Below are 20,428 nucleotides of genomic sequence, written 5' to 3' on the forward strand. Positions count from 1 at the left end.
GGACTTGAGTTGAAGTTCCAGTCTGATCAAGATTAGTCAAGGAGCTAGGGTTAGTCACTTTTTTAAGGACTGTTACTTTCTTTTGAAGTGACTTGACCCGAACATTCGATTTAGCTAGCTTATGTAACAAATAATTAACTAAACTATATAATTTATCTATTTGACAAGCACTTACAGTGGGTTTAGGCCCTTCGGAAATGGATACGGATCCGTGGCTTCGCTCGAACTCAGCTTTCGATTCGCTCTCAGTCTTCGATTCGTCAATGTGTTCCCAGGCTGTCAGTGCAAGGAAGCTCGTCTACTCGAGCTCTTCGTCGGAATCTTCTGAAGAGGGCTTGCCCCATGTGGCTTGTAGTGCTTTTTCCTTTCTCTACTTCTTTGCTTCTTTTAGGTTGGAACAATTGACCTTGATGTGTCCCTTTTGATTACACTTGTAGCAGGTTACTTCGAATTTTACCTTTGGACTTGTTTGTACCTTTTTGGACTAAACCACCTTCTTGATCCTCCTTCATGAGCCCCTTCTTCTTTCTGTAGAGCTTGCGTACTAGGTTGACGAGTTTGGCTTCTATCTCATCGTCATCATTATCCAAGTCTGATTCTTCTTCGGACTCAGGTTCGATCTGATGCTTCTTCCTCGCTTCCTTTGTCTTGCTTGTACCTAAAAACAATGCAATACTTTTCTCGACCGACCAAGCATTAGTCTCTTCATGTAATTTGAATTCAAAAAATAATGTTGGGGTTGCAAGGTTGCAAACATAGTCCCATATTGGAAACACATGGGAAAGATCATGGGTTTATAAGAGAAAAGATATCTCCATTGGCATGAGGCCTTTTGGGGAGAGCCCAAGAGCAAAGCCATGAGGGTCTAGGCCCAAAGTGGACAATATCATGTAATTGTGGAGATATCTAAATTCTTTTCGATCCTACAATTGGTATCAGAGCCCGGACTGCCAGAAGATTTAACCGCCGACTGTGCACAAGAGCTATGGTCTGATTGAGCCATGTGAGTACAATATTGACCTCGAACAAAGAAAGTGGGGGATCCTATGTTCGGATCAAGAGGACCAGATCACCAGGCAGGAAGTCCTAGTTGCGACTAGGCAAGGAAGTCCTAGTAGGTCGGGTGGACCGAGGGGTAGGAAGACCTGGTGGGTCGAGGATCGAACGTGGAAAGCCTATGGTCCTTTGTTTGAGGGGGGGATTGTTGGGGTTGTAAGGTTGCAAATATAGTCCCATATTGGAAACACATCGGAAAGATCATGGGTTTATAAGAGAAAAGATATCTCCATTGGCATGAGGCCTTTTGAGGAGAGCCCAAGAGCAAAGCCATGAGGGTCTAGACCCAAAGTGGACAATATCATGCAATTGTAGAGATATCTAAATTCTTTTCGATCCTACAAATAACTCATCTAATTTAATTAAAGACAAATCCTTAGAAACTTTGTAGGCATCGACCATGGACGCCCACAAAGTGTTCCTCAGAAAGGCATTAAGCGCATACCTTATAACGTCGCGGTTCTCCACTTTCTGTCCGATCGAGTGAAGTCCGTTCAGTAGATCTTGAATTTGCACGTGAAGCTGGCTAGCTATCTCTCCTTCCTACATTTTGATGTTATACGATTTATTAAAAAGTAACTCACGCTTACTTACCTTTGTGTCAGACGTGCCCTCGTGCAGCTCGATCAATTTCTCCCACAATTCTTTTGCGCTTGAGAATGGGCCGACTCGGTTTAGCTCCTCCTTTGTAAGGTCGCATTGGAGGGTGCAGGTTGCTTTGGCGTTGGCCTCAACTTTCTTGATTATGCTTGCATCCCAATTCTCGTATGCTATTAGTTTTCCCGAGCGCCGAGTGGAAGTGCGATCCTAGTCTTGATGATCATCCACATCTCAAAGTGAGTTTGGAGGTATGACTCCATTCGGCCCTTCTAGTAGTCTAAGCCCTCACTGGTGAAGAGCGGAGGGCGCGCTGTGTTGTAGCCTTCTTGATGGCCCATTATAGCAAAGGGAGATCTCTCACATAAGGAAAAACAAAAAATTATTCCAAGACTTAGTCTTGGATTAGTAGTGCGGAATAAAGAAAAATAAAACCCGAACTCGAGTGGTGTTACACCAACTTTGAGAAAAAACTTTGGTTATGAAAAATGGATCAGAAGGCAGTAATTATACCGATTCCGATCGACTCTGAAAAATTAAAAAATTACCACGAAAAATATTGCTTGAATGGTGGTTGCACCAATTTGAAGCGACCCCGCTCTGATACCAATTGTTGGATTGAAAGCGCTAGAAGGGGGAGTAAATAGCGCTCGTGGATTTCACTTTTCGTTTCCAAAGAATAAGAGTAAACGCAGCGAAAATCAGAACAAACAACGAAACACCAAGATTTACTTGGTTCGGAGCCTTGGGCGACTCCTACTCCAAGGCCCGCGATCATTGATCATTTTCAGTGGGCAATCACTATCAATTTGTAAATCTTTACAACTTTGAAGTACAATTAAATATAGTAAAACATACCAATGATAAAGAGAATAGTGAACTTGAAGTTTCTGGTCGTCAGAGTCAAGTTGTGGCTTTGTCGGAACGTTCTTTAAGCAGCACACGGAAGATGGATCGTGTTTTTGATGTCGTCCTTTGCTGCTGCTTGAGACCTTCTTATAAAGCTCGTGGAAGGCACCTCCAACACCATGGAGGGTGCCCTCAACCCCGTCAAATCCGCAGCATGGATGAGCTCCGACCCAATCACAGTCTATCCCTCACCGAGGAATGCGTCCTCACCTACTCCTCTTAGGAGAATACATTTGTTGCCAGTTGATCCTCCAGACCAACTGGAGTTTTGCTCAGCGCCCGAGGCTCTAGGACTTTTCGCTGGACGTCCTCTCTTTGACCTGCCCAGTCTTTCAGCTGGTTCGCGACACCAGGATTTTCCACCTAGAGTCCTCTACTTTAGGACTTTTTGCCCGAACCCCTCGACCCGCCAAGACTTCCTGCCTAAGGTTACCACTCCCTAGGGTTTTCCACCTGCCTAACCGTAGCTAGGACTTTTGTCTAAGTACACTTAGGGCTTTCCTGCAATCTCATCATGCTTGTTAGATAACAAGATAACCTAACTTTGAACCTTTTGACATAATCAAAATACAGGTTCGACTGTTGGATGCTTCCCGCACCAATAGTAAATAGCCCTGCAAAAATAACACGAACCTTCCTTGAATGTTATATCTTAATTAAACTAACACTTACATAAATTAAATAAGAAACTAGAAAGAAGAGGGACAACAAGGTTTACTTGGTTACAACCAGGGAGGTTGTTAATCCAAGCAAGTTGAAGCTCACTATCAAAGTCTCCTTTAGGTGGAGAAGCCTCTTACCACAGTTACAACACTCAAAATGCAAAGATAGATAAAGGAAATTGTTTACGAGTGTTCTTATGAACTATTTGAACCAGGACTGTATTTATAGCCCTGATCGAGGCATCTGAAAGGGTTCTAGGCACCTCTAGGGGGATAAAACTTTATCCTCATTGCAACGGATCTCGTTTGATATGATTCGGATAAAATTCTTAGTCCGGGCGCCTGGAACAAATCCGGGTGCTAGGATCGTCTGGGCGCCTAGACTCGGTTCAGGCGCCCAGACCTAAGTTAAAATTATGTTAATTGTTTGGTCCAGGTACTTACTCTGGCTCCACTCACTTGGGTCCGGGTCTTTCACTCCGGCTCCGGCTCTGCTTGTTAGCTAGAGCCCTAGAACCAATCATTTGATGATTGTATTTTGGACATGTTGTATCATATTCTTATATAAATAAAGGCATTTGTTTTGGTTATTATACTTACTTGTATTGGTGCCAAATAAACTAAGTATAATAGCGTCCTTGAGTAGAAGGTTCTCACTTATATCAATCGGTTAGTTGAACCGATGGTGAGATGATATAGAGAACACTACTCTTAATCATTCCTAGTCGAGTATTAATATTCAGGGACAATGTTAATGCAATAAGACTAGCATCTAGGTCAACTCGATGACTTGATCTCACAAGTCATGGATATAGAGATATCAGGTTGACACATGGGTATGCATTGGAGAATGTATACTGAATGACCCGCCATGAGAAAGTATCATGGATCGTTATATGAGTGTCATATACTTTCTCATGTGGCTATTAGTATGACTACTAGTCCTTAGACCTGAAGTCACCATGGTTCCCTACATAAGGAGTTATGTACTTTGGTTTCGTCAAACGTCACCCGTAACTGGGTGGACTATAAAGGCGATTACTGGGTATGTAACAAATTATGTGGAGGGATGTGAGTGATGTAGATGGGATCTATCCCTCCTATATGACGGGAGAGACATCGGTATTCTTGATAGAGTGAGACCACAAAGTGCATGGCCATGCCCAAATGAGTCAATATGAGATATTGAGCTCATTTGATTTAGTGAGTCTACTTGGAGTTCAGGATTTAGATTGATCAGAGGATGACACGGTCTATGCCTCACATTGATCAATCTAGATGTCTAGGATAGAACGACACTTGTCATATATTGTGAGGAGTCACAATTAGTAGTCACAAGGTGATGTTGGATCTCAACATTCTTGTAACTTGGGTAGTAATGAAGTATTTCTAGATACCGCTCATTACTTATGCTTCTAAATGAGTTTAGGGGCATTGCCAACGTTACAAGAACCTATTGGGTCACACACAAAGAACAAGTGGATGGAGATTAGGTTCATATGATGAACCAAGAGGATTAGATTCATGTGATGAAACAAATTGGGTTAAGAGTAATCCTTATTGGGCTAATTGAGTTGGACTCAAGTTGATTCATGTGTTCAATGAGTCTAATTTAGATTATGACTCATTGAATCAATTTAATTAAATGAATTAGATTCATTATATTAAATTGGCTTGAATTAAATGGTTGGATTAGATCAACCATGAAAGAGATTAAGTCAAGTTTGACTTGACTTGAGAGGAAGAGGAAGATTCAAGTTTGACTTGACTTTATGCCACATCATTTGTGACTTGGCATTAGGAGAACTAATGATGATGTGCCACATCATCACATGTGCCACCTCATGGAGGTTACAACTATTCTCTTTAATGGCCTCCACATTAATTGTGATTAATGTGAAGGGGGTTACACCACTTGATGGGAAAAGAGAAGTTTTTCTTTTGGTGAGTAACTCTCATTCAAGTCATCTTCCTCCTCCTAAGCTCTCTTCTTGCTCCTTCTCTTCTCTTGGTCGTGGGTTTCAAGCAAGGGAGAAGAAAGGAGAGTGAATCTAATCCAAGAAGAAAGGTTAGTGAAAGTCACATAGAGATTTTAGAGGAGTGTGTTCTCTTCTTTTCCTTTCTTCTTCTTCCAATCCCATCCGAGAGAATCAAGAAGTGCTAGCACACTTGTGGTGTTCTCTTCTCCATCCTTGTGTGTTAGAGAACACATCTTGTTCGTGTGGATACTTCTAGAAAGTTGTCTACTTTGACAACTAGAGATCCGACATCTCCTTGGACAAGCGGGACTCGTGAAGGGCACGCATCGAAGGTATAAGATTTTCTCCATGTAGATCTAAGTGTAGATCTAGGTAAACTCGTACTCATAGTTTTTCGAAAGTCTTTCTTTGCACGGATCCGTTGGCTAGGGAGTTTCTGGGTTTCCGCGACGCGAAAAAGCGGTTTTCGCGGCCCGAAAAAACCCAACAGTGGTATCAGAGCCACGTGCGAAGACGAATACGAGTTTATTTTGATTTTTATGAAAAATAAACATTATGTGAATTTCTGTAATTTTAAGTTTTTAATGGTTTTTATGAGTATTTTTCTCGTAGAAGCGAAGCACAAGTGTTTCGACACTTGTAGGCTTCCACTACCGAGAAGAATTTTTAAAAACGGCAAAGTTTCGCCCCAAAATTTTTTTGAACAGCGGGCTAAGGCGCTGTTGGATCGCAAAGGAACCCTCGTGATGGTTAGATCGCAGGTAGGGGCACTGCCCTTGCCCCGCAAGGGGATTCGTTTCGCGATTGTGCCCGCAATCGCTAATCGGGACCACCGGGAAAAATTTACTCATAAAAATTTGTAAAAATTATGAAAAATTACAAAAAATTATGAAAATATATAATTTAGAATTATATATTATTTTTGTGATAGTCATGGCCCAAAAAGACGCAATATGATTGGATTTGTGTTGTAATTTATAATACGGCCTGCGTATCGTCATGTGTTTGTGTGTGCTGTATTTGATACGCGACCTACGCGTCGTGCCTCCCTATTTATATTCTGGTTGTAAATTAGATTTATACTCGAAAGTAACTCGAGTTTCAAAATTGTAATGTAAATTTTGAAGCGGTGGAAGGTCCATTCGAGACGGAGTTACGAGAAGGGTGCAAGCAACACGAGGTGGTCAAAGGAAGGAGCTTGAGAAGCTGTTGACCTTAGGTTGACCATCCGATCTTCTCATTGGCTTGAGAAGATCGTAGTAGGGCCATGACATAATCACAAAATTTAGTTAATTACTTGTGTATGTGATGCATGTTTAATTAAGTAATTAATTAGTGCCTAACGATTAAGATTAGATCTAAATCGTGCACAAGATGCACCCTTACGATTAGATTAGATCTACATCATGTACAAGATGCACCCTATCGATTAGATTAGATCTATATCGAGTATATGATACAACATCGACGTTTAGATTAGATCTAAATCATGTCAACTCTAATGTCTACCGTGCCGTGATACCTATCACTACCTTGATCACATGTGTTGTTGAATCTGCCAAAGCAGAGCAACACATATTATCTTGGTAGGGTACGAAGGGACAATCTTGGTCCCGCCTATCAACGCATGGGTGAGTACAACTCAATTAGATTGAGTAACTAGTTAACTCGGTTGGATCGGGTACAACTATAGGCATTCTTCCAACGGTTGGAAAGATAGGACATAAATCACATTTATATTAATTCTTGGGCGTATTAGCCAAAGCTAACTCAAGTTTTAATATAACTATGGATAATAATCCTATAAACAAGAGTTGCATAGAGATGTAATTGGTAATCGTTACCTACCGATCATACTAAATCTTGGGCGTATTAGCCAAAGCTAACTCAAGGGTTAGTATGATGTGGATCTTGTCCCACATGAATTATAGAATTCAGTGGGAGCATCATTTAGTTGAAGGCCTAATTAAATGATTTAAAAGAATATGATATTTATTTCTGCATTTATTTCTGTTGTAGAATTTCCATGACGTCAAACACGAACAACTTCTCTCTACGCTCTGTCCTTAAGAAGGACAAGCTCAACGGAGCAAATTTCTTGGACTGGTACAGGAACCTGAGAATAGTTCTCACCCAAGAACGTAAACTATACGTTCTGGAGCAGCCCATTCTGCCAGGCGAGCAGACCGAGATGCTTACAAGAAGCATCAAGATGATGCATTAGATGTATCCTGTCTTATGCTCGCGACCATGAACTCTGAGCTTCAGAAGTAACATGAGTTGATGGGCGCTTACGATATGGTTGTACATCTGTCACCTATATCAAGGACAAGCAAGGCACTGGAAGAGGAACTCCAAAGAATACCTGGAAGATCTTAAGAAGAAGAGAAATAAGATTTCTACTTCAGGTATACATGTTATAGAAGTCAACCTCTCTATTTCTTCATCGTGGGTATTAGATACCGGATGTGCTTCGCACATTTGTACTAATGTACAAGCGCTGAGAAATAGCAGGGTATTGACGAAGGGTGAGGTAGACCTATGAGTAGGCAATGGAGCACGGGTTGCTGCTATTGCTATAGGAACTTACTATCTATCTCTACCCTTTGGGTTTGTACTAGAATTAGATAATTGTTGTTATGTGTTTGCCTTGACTAAGAACATAATTTCAGTTTCTTGTTTGGACAAGAAAGGATTTTCGTTTACAATAAAGAACAAATGTTGTTCCGTCTATTTAAATGATATGTTCTATTATAGTGCACCTCTAATAAACGGACTCTATATTCTAGACCATGAAAGCCCTATCTATAACATAAATACCAAGATGTTCAAGTCAAATGACCTGAACCAAACCTATCTCTGGCACTGTCGCTTAGGTCATATAAATGACAAGCGCTTATCCCAACTCCATAAGGATGGTTTGTTGGACTCATTTGATTTTGAATCTTATGAGACGTGCGAGTCATGCCTACTAGGCAAGATGACCAAGACTCCTTTTAGTGGGCACAGCGAAAGAGTGACTAATTTGTTAGGACTTATACATAGTGATGTATGTGGCCCTTTCAATGTCGTTGCTAAAGGCGGTTATAGGTACTTCATCACATTTACTGATGACTTCAGTAGATATGGTTATGTGTACTTGATGACACATAAGTCAGAATCCTTTGAAAATTTCAAAGAATTCAAGAATGAAGTACAGAACCAGCTTGGCAAGAGTATTAAAATACTTCGATCAGATCGAGGTGGAGAATATCTTAGCCATGAGTTTCGTGACTACCTAGCTGAGTGTGGGATTCTATCCCAACTCACTCCTCCTGGAACACCATAGTGGAATAGTGTATCCGAAAGGAGGAATCTTACCCTATTAGATATGGTGCGATCTATGATGAGTCACACAGATTTTCCGACATACCTTTGGGGCTATGCTCTAGACACGGCAGCTTTTATACTCTACCGAGTTCCATCCAAGGTCGTGATAAAGACACCATATAGGATACTGACTGGGAGAGATGCTCAGGTGTCTTTCATGAGGATTTGGGGTTGTGAGGCTTACGTTCGACGTCAAGTCTCAGACATGTTAGGACCCAAATCCGACAAGTGCTACTTTATTGGATATCCCAAGGAAACTAAGGGATATTACTTCTACATTCCCAGTCAGCACAAGGTAGTTGTGGCAAAGACTGGGGTATTTCTAGAAAGAGACTTTGTTTCTAGAAAGACTAGTGAGAGCACGTTCGATCTTGAAGAAGTTCAAGATGTGAACAATAGCACTGAAACCTCGATGGAAGTTGAACTGGAACCACAAAGTGTTGTGGATGATGTTGTTCCACAAGGAGTTGAGGAACAACAACCAGTTCAAGTAGGCATACCTCTTCGCAGGTCTGATAGGGTACGTCGTCAGCCTGAGAGATACTCATTTCTCTTGTCTGACCATGATGATGTTGTGCTCATAGAGGATGAGCCTACCACCTATCAGGAAGCTGTGATGAGACCAGATTCTGAGAAATGGCAAGAGGCCATGAGATCCAAGTTGGAATCCATGTACACCAACCAAGTATGAACTTTGGTTGATCCACCTGAAGGGGTAAAACCCATTGGATGTAAGTGGGTCTTTAAGAGAAAGACTGACATGGATGGACTTATCTATAAGGGTCGCTTGGTAGCTAAAGGTTTCAAGCAGATTCATGGTATTGACTATGATGAAACCTTTTCTCTAGTAGCGATGTTTAAGTCCATTCGGATCATGCTTGCTATTGCAGCTTACCACGATTACGAGATCTGGCAGATGGACGTCAAAACCGTATTTCTGAATAGAAACCTACTCGAGGATGTGTACATGACACAGCCTGAGGGTTTTGTAGATCCAAAGCATACTAGTAGAGTATGCAAGCTGCATAGGTCTATTTATGGACTAAAGCAAGCTTCTCGGAGCTGGAATCTTCGATTTGATGATGCAATCAAACAGTTTGGTTTCATCAAGAACGAAGATGAACCTTGTGTCTATAAGAAGGTTGTAGGGGGCATAGTTGTCTTCCTCATATTGTATGTGGATGACATACTGCTCATTGGGAAAGACATTCCTTTGCTATAGTATGTCAAGACTTGGCAAGGGACTTGTTTCTCAATAAAGGACTTAGGTGAGGCATCCCGCATTCTAGGGATACAGATCTATAGAGATAGATCTAAGAGATTGCTTGGCCTGAGTCAGAGTACATACATTGACAAGGTACTCCTTCGGTTTTCCATACAGAACTCCAAGAAGGGGTTTCTGTCGATGTCACATGGCGTGAGTCTTTCGAAGACTCAAGGTCCCTCTTCTAGAGAGGAGAGAGACCGCATGGATTAGATCCCTTATGCCTCAGCCATAGGATCTATCATGTATGCCATGCTATGTAGTCAACCTAATGTCTCGTATGCTTTGAGCATGACGAGCAGATACTAGTCAGATCCAGGTGAAAGTCACTGGATAGCGGTCAAGAATATTCTTAAGTACTTAAGAAGGACTAAAGAATATTTCTTGATATATGGAGGCGATGATGAGCTAGTTGTAAAGGGTTACAGTGATGCTAGCTTCCAGACCGACCAGGATGATTATTGATCGCAGTCAGGGTTCGTGTTTTGCATAAATGGTGGTGCTGTGAGCTGGAAGAGTTCGAAGCAGAACACAGTAGCTGAATCTACGACAGAGGCCGAGTATATTGCTGCATCAAAGGCAGCAAAGGAGGCAGTTTGGATTCTCAAGTTCGTCACTGAACTTGGGGTGGTTCCTAGCATTGCTGACCCTATTGAGCTCTATTGTGACAACAATGGAGCTATAGCACAGGCGAAGGAACCTCGCTCACACCAACGGACCAAACACATACTACGACGCTTCCATCTCATTCGAGAGATCATCGAGAGAGGAGATGTGAAGATTTGCAGAGTACCTACAGAGGCAAACATCACAGATCCCTTGACCAAGGCTTTGGAACAGAGGAAGCATGATGGTCACACTAGGTCATTGGGGCTTAGAGCCAACATTAATTGGCACTAGTGCTAGTGGGAGATTGTTAGCTAGAGCCCTAGAGCCAATCATTTGATGATTGTATTTTGGACTTGTTGTATCATATTCTTATATAAATAAAGGCATTTGTTTTGGTTATTATACTTACTTGTATTGGTGCCAAATAAACTAAGTATAATAGCGTCCTTGAGTAGAAGGTTCTCACCTATATCAATCGGTTAGTTGAACCGATAGTGAGATGATATAGGGAACACTACTCTTAATCATTTCTAGTCGAGTATTAACATTCAGGGACAATGTTAATGCAATAAGACTAGCATCTAGGTCAACTCGATGACTTGATCTCACAAGTCATGGATATAGAGATATCAAGTTGACGCATGGGTATGCATTGGAGAATGCATACTGAATGACCCACCATGAGAAAGTATCATGGATCGTTATATGAGTGTCATATACTTTCTCATGTGGCTATTAGTATGACTACTAGTCCTAAGACCTGAAGTCACCATGGTTCCCTACATAAGGAGTTATGTACTTTGGTTTCGTCAAACGTCACCCGTAACTGGGTGGACTATAAAGGCGATTACTGGGTATGTAACAAATTATGTGGAGGGATGTGAGTGATGTAGATGGGATCTATCCCTCCTATATAACGGGAGAGACATCGGTATTCTTAATAGAGTGAGACCACGAAGTGCATGGCCATATGCCCAAATGAGTCAATATGAGATATTGAACTCATTTGATTTAGTGAGTCTACTTGGTGTTCAGGATTTAGATTGATCAGAGGATGACATGGTCTATGCCTCACATTGATCAATCTAGATGTCTAGGATAGAAGGACACTTGTCATATATTGTGAGGAGTCACAATTAGTAGTCACAAGGTGATGTTGGATCTCAACATTCTTGTAACTTGGGTAGTAATGATGTATTGCTAGATACCGCTTATTACTTATGCTTCTAAATGAGTTTAGGGGCATTGCCAACGTTACAAGAACCTATTGGGTCACACACAAAGAACAAGTGGATGGAGATTAGGTTCATATGATGAACCAAGAGGATTAAATTCATGTGATGAATCAAATTGGATTAAGAGTAATCCTAATTGGGCTAATTGAGTTGGACTCAAGTTGATTCATATGTTCAATGAGTCTAATTTAGATTATGACTCATTGAATCAATTTAATTAAATGAATTAGATTCATTATATTAAATTGGTTTGAATTAAATGGTTGGATTAGATCAACCATGAAAGAGATTAAGTCAAGTTTGACTTGACTTGAGAGGAAGAGGAAGAGGAAGAGTCAAGTTTGACTTGACTTTATGCCACATCATTTGTGACTTGGCATTAGGAGAACTAATGATGATGTGCCACATCATCACATGTGCCACCTCATGGAGGTTACAACTATTCTCTTTAATGGCCTCCACATTAATTGTGATTAATGTGAAGGGGGTTACACCACTTGATGGGAAAAGAGAAGTTTTTCTTTTGGTGAGTAACTCTCATTCAAGTCATCTTCCTCCTCCTAAGCTCTCTTCTTGCTCCTTCTCTTCTCTTGGTCGTGGGTTTCAAGCAAGGGAGAAGAAAGGATAGTGAATCTAATCCAAGAAGAAAGGTTAGTGAAAGTCACATAGAGATTTTAGAGGAGTGTGTTCTCTTCTTTTCCTTTCTTCTTCTTCCAATCCCATCCGAGAGAATCAAGAAGTGCTAGCACACTTGTGGTGTTCTCTTCTCCATCCTTGTGTGTTAGAGAGCACATCTTGTTCGTGTGGATACTTCTAGAAAGTTGTCTACTTTGACAACTAGAGATCCAGCATCTCCTTGAACAAGCGGGACTCGCGAAGGGCACGCATCGAAGGTATAAGATTTTCTCCATGTAGATATAAGTGTAGATCTAGGTAAACTCATACTCATAGTTTTTCGAAAGTCTTTCTTTGCATGAATCCGTCGGCTAGGGAGTTTCGGGGTTTCCGCGACGCGAAAAAGCGGTTTTCGCGGCCCGAAAAAACTCAACACTACTTGCTTGGGTGATTTTGACCATCCGGAATAGGGCTCACTCGAACTCATTTTCCGACCTTCGAGCAATCTTTCGCTCGGACTTCTAGTCCCTCAAAAATTCCATGTGTCTCCTTCTCATCTACCAGCGTACTCTTCAGCAGCACCTCGTCCCTCGGACGCACCGAGCCCGTCGACTCTTTCCCGTGTCGTCCTTCTCGCTAGTTGTGTCTTTTGCTCGACTTCATGTGCTCCTAAGTTCCTTCACACTTAGACACAAGGGTTAAAAACTAACAGAACATAATCTAACTTGGTTGATCACATCAAAACTACCTTAGGATACTAACAAATCCTACTAATATATAGGTAGAAAATAGACAATCAGGTCCTCAATATATTAGTCAACTAACCTCATCAAGAGAATACTACTCATCTAGTATTAATATCTCAACTAATTCCATAGTATTATCACACATATAATAAACAATGGGGTCAAGATCAAGTAATCATAGAGGTTGATATGAAAGGAAAAGTCTAGTGGAATACACTACCCCTCTTCTAGGGAGTGATTCCCATCAAGTATAGGTTAGCACCATCTGACTAATATATATGCCCTCACCAATATATAACTATACTACATATAATATCAATGCACTGTAGGCATGAACCTAAGTATATAACCATATTATAATATAAATTCACGAACATAAGCAATATGCCTAAATAACAACAAGACATCTATTAGGATATTCCATATCTTACATTATGGTATGAAATAACAAACAAAGGTTTAGCAAGATGTTCGATATTCTACACTACGGTATGATAATCCCAACAACAAATACAAACTCAAATCATCTACCAAGGGATCTAGCAGAATATCCAACGTCCTACACTATGGTATGATAATATCATGAATATCTATAAACACGATCATGAATATCAAACATAATTGTATAGATATCAACAATAGGTCAACATATAAGGACAAACAATAAGGTATCAAACTCAGGAATGATATAGGACAGACTTAAGGTAAGCAAGTAACTACGACCTCATCAAAATATGGCAGTAAATAATCATGCACTATAATCAAAACTATCAAGAAGATAAGAAAGATCTACCCACCTCAAATATAACTCGTCCAAACCATCTTTAAGTCAGAGGACTTTATTTTGATCTTGAGTCCTACAAATACATGATATACAACAGAACCTAGTACTAAAATAGTCCTCTTAATTAATCCATTATTAATTTGGTTACTAGCTCAATTAGCTAGTAAATTAATAAATCTTATCAATTATTAAATTGATTATTATCTAATTATCCCTTAATTAAATTTTATTACATAGTTAATTAATCGATAATAATATGTAAATTCCTTAATCCAATATTAATGAATCAAATTATCTATTAATTGATCAATAAATCTATTAATTCCTAAGCTGATAAATTACTCAATTAATTATCCTAATTAGTTATCCAACAATTTATCATTCTCATTAATAATATACATATTTAAATCCTTTAGCTGATTAACCTAAATAATTAAACTCATTAGTCATCTAATCGAATAATGCATTACATGAACAATTAATCAAAATACCTACGACAATTTACCAAAAGGCGCACTTGAAAATCTGAATTTACCAAAAAGCGTACACTACTTTGGTATTTACCAAAGAGCACACTTTTTTAAAAGCATTTCCTATTTTACCCTCATGATAATTTGACTTTTTCTATTGTTTTTCTTTTCTTCATTATATTTCTCTCACTTCTCTCTCTCCTCTGTCGGCAGAATATAGGAATAACATTAGTCAATCTTTAATCACATTTTAATACATTTGAAGAAGCCAAAATAAATAATGGACACCAGATTTGGACTCCTTGCAATTTTAGAAATCCACAGGAACTTAAATGGGTACAATCGGAGCTTTCTAGGTCGATCAGTGGGTTTCGGTCAAAACCCACTGATGGACCTAGAGAGCTCCGATTGCACTCATTTCAGTTTCTATGGATTTCTAAAATTACAAGGAGTTCAAATATGGTGTACATTATTTATTTTGGCTTTTTATAGATGTTAACAAGCAAAATCAAAGAATCGGCATAAAAGCTCACGTTGGGCCTGATTTGAGTCCATATCAGGCCCAATGTGGGTTTTTTTGCCGATTCTTTGATTTTGCTTGTTAACATCTATAAAAAGCCAAAATAAATAATGGACACCATATTTGAACTCCTTGCAATTTTAGAAATCCATAGAAACTGAAATGGGTGCAATCGGAGCTCTCTAGGTCCATCAGTGGGTTTTGACCGAAACTCACTGATCGATCTAGAAAGCTCCGATTGCACCCATTTCAGTTTCTATGAATTTCTAAAATTACAAGGAGTGAAAATATGATGTCCATTATTATTTTTGGCACTCCTAATGGTGGACCAGAGGTTTTGAAAAACCCTAAATCTCTCTTTCTTTCTTTTTTCTTTTTTTTTTTGTTTAGGCATGATATGAAGAGATATCATGCCCACGTTGGGCCTGATATCTCTTCATATCAGGCCCAATGTGGGCCTGATATCTCCCCATATCAGGCCCAATGTGGGCCTGATATGGGAGAAATCAGGCCTAGATACAACAAAAAATAAAAAAATAAAAAAAAGAAATAAAGAGAGATTTAGGGTTTTCAAAACCTCTGGTCCACCACTAGGAGTGCCAAAAATAATAATGGACACCATATTTTCACTCCTTGTAATTTTAGAAATTCATAGAAACTGAAATGGGTACAATCGGAGCTTTCTAGGTCGATCAGTGGGTTTCGGTCAAAACCCACTGATGGACCTAGAGAGCTCCGATTGGACCCATTTCAGTTTCTATGGATTTCTAAAATTACAAGGAGTTCAAATATGGTGTCCATTATTTATTTTGACTTTTTATAGATGTTAACAAGCAAAATCAAAGAATCGACATAAAAGCCCACGTTGGGCCTGATTTGAGTCTATATCAGGCCCAATGTGGGCTTTTTTGCCGATTCTTTGATTTTTACTTGTTAACATATATAAAAAGCCAAAATAAATAATGGACACCATATTTGAACTCCTTGCAATTTTAGAAATCCATAGAAATTAAAATGGGTGCAATCGGAGCTCTCTAGGTCCATCAGTGGGTTTTGATCGAAACCCACTGATCGATCTAGAAAGCTCCGATTGCACCCATTTCAGTTTCTATGAATTTCTAAAATTACAAGGAGTGAAAATATGATGTCCATTATTATTTTTGGCACTCCTAGTGGTGGACCAGAGGTTTTGAAAACCCTAAATCTCTCTTTATTTCTTTTTTTTTTTTTTTGTTGTTACTAGGCTTGATATCTCTCATATCAGGCCCACATTGGGCCTGATATGGGGAGATATCAGGCCCAACGTGGGCATGATATCTCTTCATATCAAGCCTAAACAAAAAAAAGGAAAAAAAGAAAGAAAGAGAGATTTAGGGTTTTTCAAAACCTCTGGTCTACCACTAGGAGTGCCAAAAATAATAATGGACACCATATTTTCACTCCTTGTAATTCATAGAAACTGAAATGGGTGCAATCGGAGCTTTCTAGATCGATCAGTGGGTTTCAGTCAAAACCCACTGATGGATCTAGAGAGCTCTGATTGCACCTATTTTAGTTTCTATGGATTTCTAAAATTGTAAGGAGTTCAAATATGGTGTTCATTATTTATTTTGACTTTTTATATATGTTAACAAGCAAAAATCAAAGAATCGGTAAAAAAGCCCACATTGGGCCTGATATAGACTCAAATCAGGCCCAACGTGGGCCTGATATGGAATGATATCAGGCCCACGTTGGGCCTGATATGATTCCATATCAGGCCCAACGTGGGCTTTTATGTCGATTCTTTGATTTTGCTTGTTAACATCTATAAAAAAAATTAAAATAAATAATGGACACCATATTTGAACTCCTTGTAATTTTAGAAATCCATAGAAACTGAAATGGGTGCAATCGGAGCTCTCTAGGTCCATCAGTGGGTTTTGACCGAAACCCACTGATCGACCTAGAAAGCTCCGATTGTACCCATTTCAGTTTCTATGAATTTCTAAAATTACAAGGAGTGAAAATATGGTGTCCATTATTATTTTTGGCACTCCTAGTGGTGGACCAGAGGTTTTGAAAACCCTAAATCTCTCTTTATTTTTTTATTTTTTTATTTTTGTTGTATCTAGGCCTGATATCTCCCATATCAGGCCCACATTGGGCCTGATATGGGGAGATATCAGGCCCACATTGGGCCTGATATGAAGAGATATCAGGCCCAACGTGGGCATGATATCTCTTCATATCATGCCTAAACAAAAAAAAGGAAAAAAAAAGAAAGAGAGATTTAGGGTTTTTCAAAACCTCTGGTCCACCACTAGGAGTGCCAAAAATAATAATGGACATCATATTTTCACTCCTTGTAATTTTAGAAATTCATAGAAACTGAAATGGGTGCAATCGGAGCTTTCTAGATCGATCAGTGAGTTTCGGTCAAAACCCACTGATGGACCTAGAGAGCTCCGATTGCACCCATTTCAGTTTCTATGGATTTCTAAAATTGCAAGGAGTTCAAATATGGTGTCCATTATTTATTTTGGCTTTTTATAGATGTTAACAAGCAAAATCAAAGAATCGGCAAAAAAACCCACATTGGGCCTGATATGGACTCAAATCAGGCCCAACGTGGGCCTGATATGGAATGATATCAGGCCCACGTTGGGCCTGATATGGAATGATATCAGGCCCACATTGGGCCTGATATGATTCCATATCAGGCCCAACGTGGGCTTTTATGCCGATTCTTTGATTTTGCTTGTTAACATCTATAAAAAGCCAAAATAAATAATGTACACCATATTTGAACTCATTGTAATTTTAGAAATCCATAGAAACTGAAATGAGTGCAATCGGAGCTCTCTAGGTCCATCAGTGGGTTTTGACCGAAACCCACTGATCGACCTAGAAAGCTCCGATTGCACCCATTTAAGTTCCTGTGGATTTCTAAAATTGCAAGGAGTCCAAATCTGGTGTCCATTATTTATTTTGGCTTCTTCAAATGTATTAAAATGTGATTAAAGATTGACTAATGTTATTCCTATATTCTGCCGACAGAGGAGAGAGAGAAGTGAGAGAAATATAATGAAGAAAAGAAAAACAATAGAAAAAGTCAAATTATCATGAGGGTAAAATAGGAAATGCTTTTAAAAAAGTGCGCTCTTTGGTAAATACCAAAGTAGTGTACGCCTTTTGGTAAATTCAGATTTTCAAGTGCGCCCTTTGGTAAATTGTCGAAATACCTAATACTCGTCTCTATCGGTGGTAGCTTCTAGCGCCGATAGCTTCGAGCGGTTGCTCGTGGGGCAGAAATAGAGGTGCCTCACATCGATGACTTATGGTAGAGGCTCCCAGCGACATGGTTAGCGGACAACAGCTCCCAACACCGGTGTGGTGTCACATGCGGAAAGGAGTAACAGTGGATTGAGGTAGCGGCGATAATGTGTGGTGATAAGCAGTAGCCAACTGCTCGGCTAGACTTGTAGAGTCAGTTGGTGTTGGCTGCTCACAAGGATAACCTATCCTCGGTGATGTGAGAAAATAATCCAAACATAATAAGGTTAAATCCCCACGTCGCTAGTTTATTTTTTATTTATTTTCTTGATAATTTCTTATTACTCGGTCTTCCTATTTTTATGGATCTAGTCCGAGCCGATCCTATTTTTATGGATCTCGTAGTTTTTGCTCTTATCATTTGAGGTGTATATAAAGGGTCGTAGAAGAGTGTAGAAAGCATCTCAATGAAAAGTTTTCTTTCCTAAGTTAAATTTCTATTTGTCCTATTCTTCTTGTGTGCTCTGTGCTTTGGGTGTGCTATCCTATCCGATTTTAGGCCAACATATGGTATCAGAGCTTTGGCATTATAGAACACCCAAGAATCCACGATTCCACAAAAATGTCTGGCATCCCACAAGTTGCTGCGAAGGAGAACGGCGGAGTGTCATTTCCTTATCCGATGCTAAGCCCTCATAATTATATTGTGTGGGCAATAAAAATAGAGGCGATTCTTGATGCCCAGGGAGTCTGGGAGGCAGTGGAGACAACGGAAGGAGCCCAAGTAGATATAAAGAAGGACAAAAAGGCGCGTGCATACATCTTGCAATGTATCCCCGAAGACATCCTTCTCTAGATTGCAAAAAAGAAGACAGCGAAGGAAGTCTGGGGCAGCCTCAAGACGAGGTACCTTGGTAGTGATCGGGTGAAGAAGGCACGCGTACAAACGTTGAAGAGCGAGTTTGACGCTCTCCGGATGAAGGAGACCGAGACGATTGATGAGTTTGCTGGCAAACTCAGCGCCATGAGTAGCAAGTTCTCCACTCTTGGTGCCACGCTTGAAGATTCCTCTTTGGTAAAGAAGTTGCTTGATTCTTTCCCTGATAAGTTCTTCCCTATTGTTGCCGGTATTGAGCAGTTTCATGATCTTGAGACAATATCATTTGAGGAGACTATTGGGCGACTAAAGGCGTACGAGGAACGAACACTACGATTACGCGGCAACACCAACAGCACTGAAGGAGCTCCTACTTACTCATGTCGAATGACAAATGCGACAAAAGGGGAGCAACGTGGACACTTCGTTAGGAGGCAAGGGGCGTGGGTCCAGTAGCCCTAGTCATGGAAAATGGCGTGGGCGTGGGCGTGGGCAGGGGCGCGGTCATGGTCATGGTACACCGAGCCAAGACAATGCAGGAGGCACTAGCAGCAATGGCAGAGGCACTCATGACAAGAGCCGTATAAAGTGTTTCAATTGTGAGAAAATGGGGCATTATGCGTCCAAATGCTACAACATGCATCGTGATGATGAGGCTCACCTCACTTGCGCCACGATGAAGAGCCATCACTGATCATGACCGTGTCCCACGAGGAGCCTGACACTAGGCGTGAGCGGCAGGATACCATTCTGCTAAGTGAAGATAGGTTGCTACCGGAGATGTACCGCGATATTAATAAAGGAGATAAAGACGTCTGGTACCTTGACAACGGTGCCAGTAACCACATGACTGACCATCGTGAGAAGTTTCAAGAACTAGATGAAATCATCACCGAGAGGGTGAGGTTTGGCGATGGATCAACCATTGAGATCATGGGCAAGGGGATGGTTGTGTTCGAATGCAAGAACGATGATCGGAAGGCTCTCCACGAGGTATCCTACATTATGAAACTTTGTAGTAATATCATAAGTCTCGGTCAATTGACAGAAACTGGGAATGAGGTGCACTTGGAAAGAGATACCATGAAGGTGATTGATAGGAGCGGGAAGCTCTTGATGCTAGTAAAGTGAACACAAAATCGCATGTACAAGATAACCTTGAAGACATTCAAGCAAATTTGTCTCCTAGCAAGCCTAGAAGACCCAACCTGGTTTTGGCATACAAGGCTCGGACATGTCGATTTCCATGACTTGAAGCTGTTAGGGGAGAAGAAATTGGCGGTTGATGTGCCTCTATTGCCCCAGCCGAACAAGCTTTGCGAGGTGTGTGTGATCGCCAAGCATGCAAGGTCCCCATTCCCGTGCCAAGCAAACTTTAGAGCGGAGAAGCTAGAACAAGACTGAATACAAGATCAAAACACTCTGAACAGACCGGGGCGGCGAGTTTCTATCCACGGAATTCACTCAATTCTGTGAAAATG

At 40.4% G+C, this 20,428-nt stretch overlaps 1 protein-coding gene across 1 annotated transcript; it reads left to right on the forward strand.

Annotated features, from left to right (window-relative positions):
- Positions 1–18,692: 18,692 nt before the first annotated feature.
- Positions 18,693–19,403, forward strand: LOC122000991. The gene is made up of 2 exons (XM_042555521.1): positions 18,693–18,854; positions 18,927–19,403. The coding sequence occupies exons 1-2, from the start codon at positions 18,693–18,695 to the stop codon at positions 19,401–19,403; spliced, it is 639 nt and encodes a 212-aa protein (XP_042411455.1).
- The last annotated feature ends 1,025 nt before the right edge of the window (positions 19,404–20,428 follow it).

The sequence above is a fragment of the Zingiber officinale genome, chromosome 1A (genome assembly GCF_018446385.1).
Source record: "Zingiber officinale cultivar Zhangliang chromosome 1A, Zo_v1.1, whole genome shotgun sequence".
NCBI lineage: Eukaryota > Viridiplantae > Streptophyta > Magnoliopsida > Zingiberales > Zingiberaceae > Zingiber > Zingiber officinale.